General features: G+C 41.3%; 1 protein-coding gene across 1 annotated transcript in view; it reads right to left on the bottom strand.

Moving 5' to 3' along the window:
- Window positions 1–2,782, bottom strand: part of cadps2 (Ca++-dependent secretion activator 2) — a 159,242-nt gene that overhangs the window by 45,403 nt on the left and 111,057 nt on the right. Inside the window, exon 13 of the mRNA XM_034879016.1 lies at window positions 773–960. Within this exon, the coding sequence (XP_034734907.1) occupies window positions 773–960 (188 nt within the window). The remainder of the gene's footprint in view (window positions 1–772; window positions 961–2,782) is intronic.

Below are 2,782 nucleotides of genomic sequence, written 5' to 3'. Positions count from 1 at the left end.
ATAACTGTGCACTTCGGTATCTTATGGGGGGGGTTGTCTTTAGGGGCCAAGGGCAATATGCAATTATACTTTTTGCAACTTAGGAATGCAAATGTATTTATTTTTATTTGTACTTTTTAATGGTTTTGTGCCATTTTATTTATGTATAATGTCGATGTTTTGTGTGTCTTTTTAAACTCGACTTGACTCTCTGAGTAACAACCACACAAGAGTTCCTATGTGTGAAAACACAAATGGTAAATAAAGTTGTTAAATCTTGAATCTTAAAAAAAATCAACACATTTAAAAAATAAAAAATCCAGAGAATGGTGATCCATCTGAGAATCGATTATTTTTCCCAACCCCGACCGTACGGACCACGGATCAACTATGGTCCGTTACTCCACTAGCCCCAAACATGAAGCTAGGCTTCAAATCTCCATTGAATGAGCTCTTTAATTTAGCAAAACCAGATCCCTCAACTAGAGAATGGCTAACAACAACAACAACAACAACAACGACACAGACAGGCGTTCGTAGTATTAATTATTGTTCAATCTATTTTTGGGATTATTCACCCCTTCCCCCCCAAACTTTAAATGTACAGTTTCCTCCACACTTCAGCCATATGGTGACGCCCCCTCACCGGCTTCCCACCCACAAACATTAAAAATTAAAAATGCTTTTTCATTGGCCTGGCAGCCGGGAGTCGTCAGGTCTCTGCAGTGGTGTACAGGACATTTCCCTTTGATTCCCAGGCCTAATGTTACTGACTCAGTGTCGGGCGGTGTACCTGTTCCCGTGGACGTGAGAGGCGCAGAAGGCGTAGCTGTAGTGCAGCAGCGTGGGGTCGACCAGCGCGTTGTTCTCTGAATAGTCCATCAGATCCTTCAGGTAGCTCAGGTGACGGCTGCAGCCCCGAACGCCGTACCGGGCGCAGTACTCATCCAGGACGAACACCTGACCGGGACTGAACCAACCCTGAAGACGAAAAACACACAGCAGACCCGTCACGCCGCACGCAACAACAACAACAGCAGTCGTCGCGGCGGAATAATCTCTTCTACAAAACTGAAAAAACAAGAAGAATAGTTAAGTAAACCCTGGGAAATCGTGGGTAGTGATATGTTTTTTACAGTGTGTTCAGGGGACAGGCAGCTAGCAGATAGTGAGATGTTTTTACAGTGTGTTCAGGGGACATGCAGCTAGCAGATAGAGATGTTTTTACAGTGTGTTCAGGGGACAGGCAGCTAGCAGATATAGATGTTTTTACAGTGTGTTCTGGGGACAGGCAGCTAGCAGATAGTGAGATGTTTTTACAGTGTGTTCAGGGGACAGGCAGCTAGCAGATAGAGATGTTTTTACAGTGTGTTCTGGGGACAGGCAGCTAGCAGATAGTGAGATGTTTTTACAGTGTGTTCAGGAGACAGGCAGCTAGCAGATAGTGAGATGTTTTTACAGTGTGTTCAGGGGACAGGCAGCTAGCAGCCACTTTGTTTTCGGCATGCCAGTAATCGGGGGTGTGGACAACGTCTTCACATCTGTCTCTACGTATTGCGTAACAAACCTCTTTTGGCCGTATCTCTCGGTACATTTCACATATTTTATTTAGACTTTCATACAGTACACTTGTGCACATCACCGGGACAACATTTTGTACAAAAGTTGTTGTTTTTTTAAACTGCTTAGTTCTTTTATTTTACAGACATTGTACACATTTTATTGTATTTTATCCCATTTTTATTGTGACTTTTGCATGTTCTCTTACTGTGTTTATTGTTATGCACCAAAACACCAAAGCTAATTCCTCGTATTTGAAAACCTCTTTGGCAATAAACCGGATTCTGATCACAAAAGAGGGCCTTTATTAAGAGGTAAGACACTGTTAAATGGTCCGATGGTCGTGGGACTAAAGAAAGCCCGTTAAAGGACGACGATAGTCGAGACTCCTCCTTCACAGCTTCCTGTTACCATGGGAGACCAACAGAAACGGACCAGCATGGGTCACCTTTTGGCTCCAAAAACTCAATGAACAGCCTCTATACTTTACCACGATTAACCAGAGAGGTGGAAAGGTTAACCCTTCAGCTATTAATTGTCTGCTACAGTTAAAAAAAAATAAAAAATAAAAAATAAAAAAACAATAACAGAAAGGTGTGAAGTAACTGGAAAAAATTCCGAGACGTTCATTAGTTCATTCGTCCTGCACGTAATCACTAAATTAGGCATGGAACTTACAACGCTAATTAAGATCCCACATGGAAGGAACATTAACAAATTAGCACCTCCACCAAGATGATCTCACACACACACACACACACACACACACACACACACACACACACACACACACACACACACACACACACACACACACACACACACACACACACACACACACACACACACACACACACACACACACACACACACACACTTTACCTTCAGTGCTTTTTTTTTGTTGTCTGAAAGATTACAGAAACAGTTTCCGTGGTAGAATGACACCATGTATGTATTTTTATAAAATCTGAAGATTTCTAGACACCGAATATCACATTTTATACATTTTGGGCATGTCGAATTGTAAAGGGAATGTTTTTTCTTGATTTTAAGTGACACTGACGTGGGTTAAAAAAAAAAAAAAAATGTCTTGACTTGATTTTTCTATTTCAAAAAAGGTCCTATTCTCATAAACCAGATGATTTTTTTAAGCAAACGTTGAATCATAACTTTACTTTTTAATTTGTGTTTTTTTTGGATGATTGATGTGCTCCTCTTGAGAAGAGGCCGACGGCTGGTCTAA

Source organism: Etheostoma cragini, chromosome 8 (genome assembly GCF_013103735.1).
Source record: "Etheostoma cragini isolate CJK2018 chromosome 8, CSU_Ecrag_1.0, whole genome shotgun sequence".
NCBI classification, from domain to species: Eukaryota; Metazoa; Chordata; class Actinopteri; order Perciformes; family Percidae; genus Etheostoma; species Etheostoma cragini.
The sequence above is the reverse complement of the archived record's forward strand: the minus strand, read 5'-3'. Positions and strand labels throughout refer to the sequence as shown.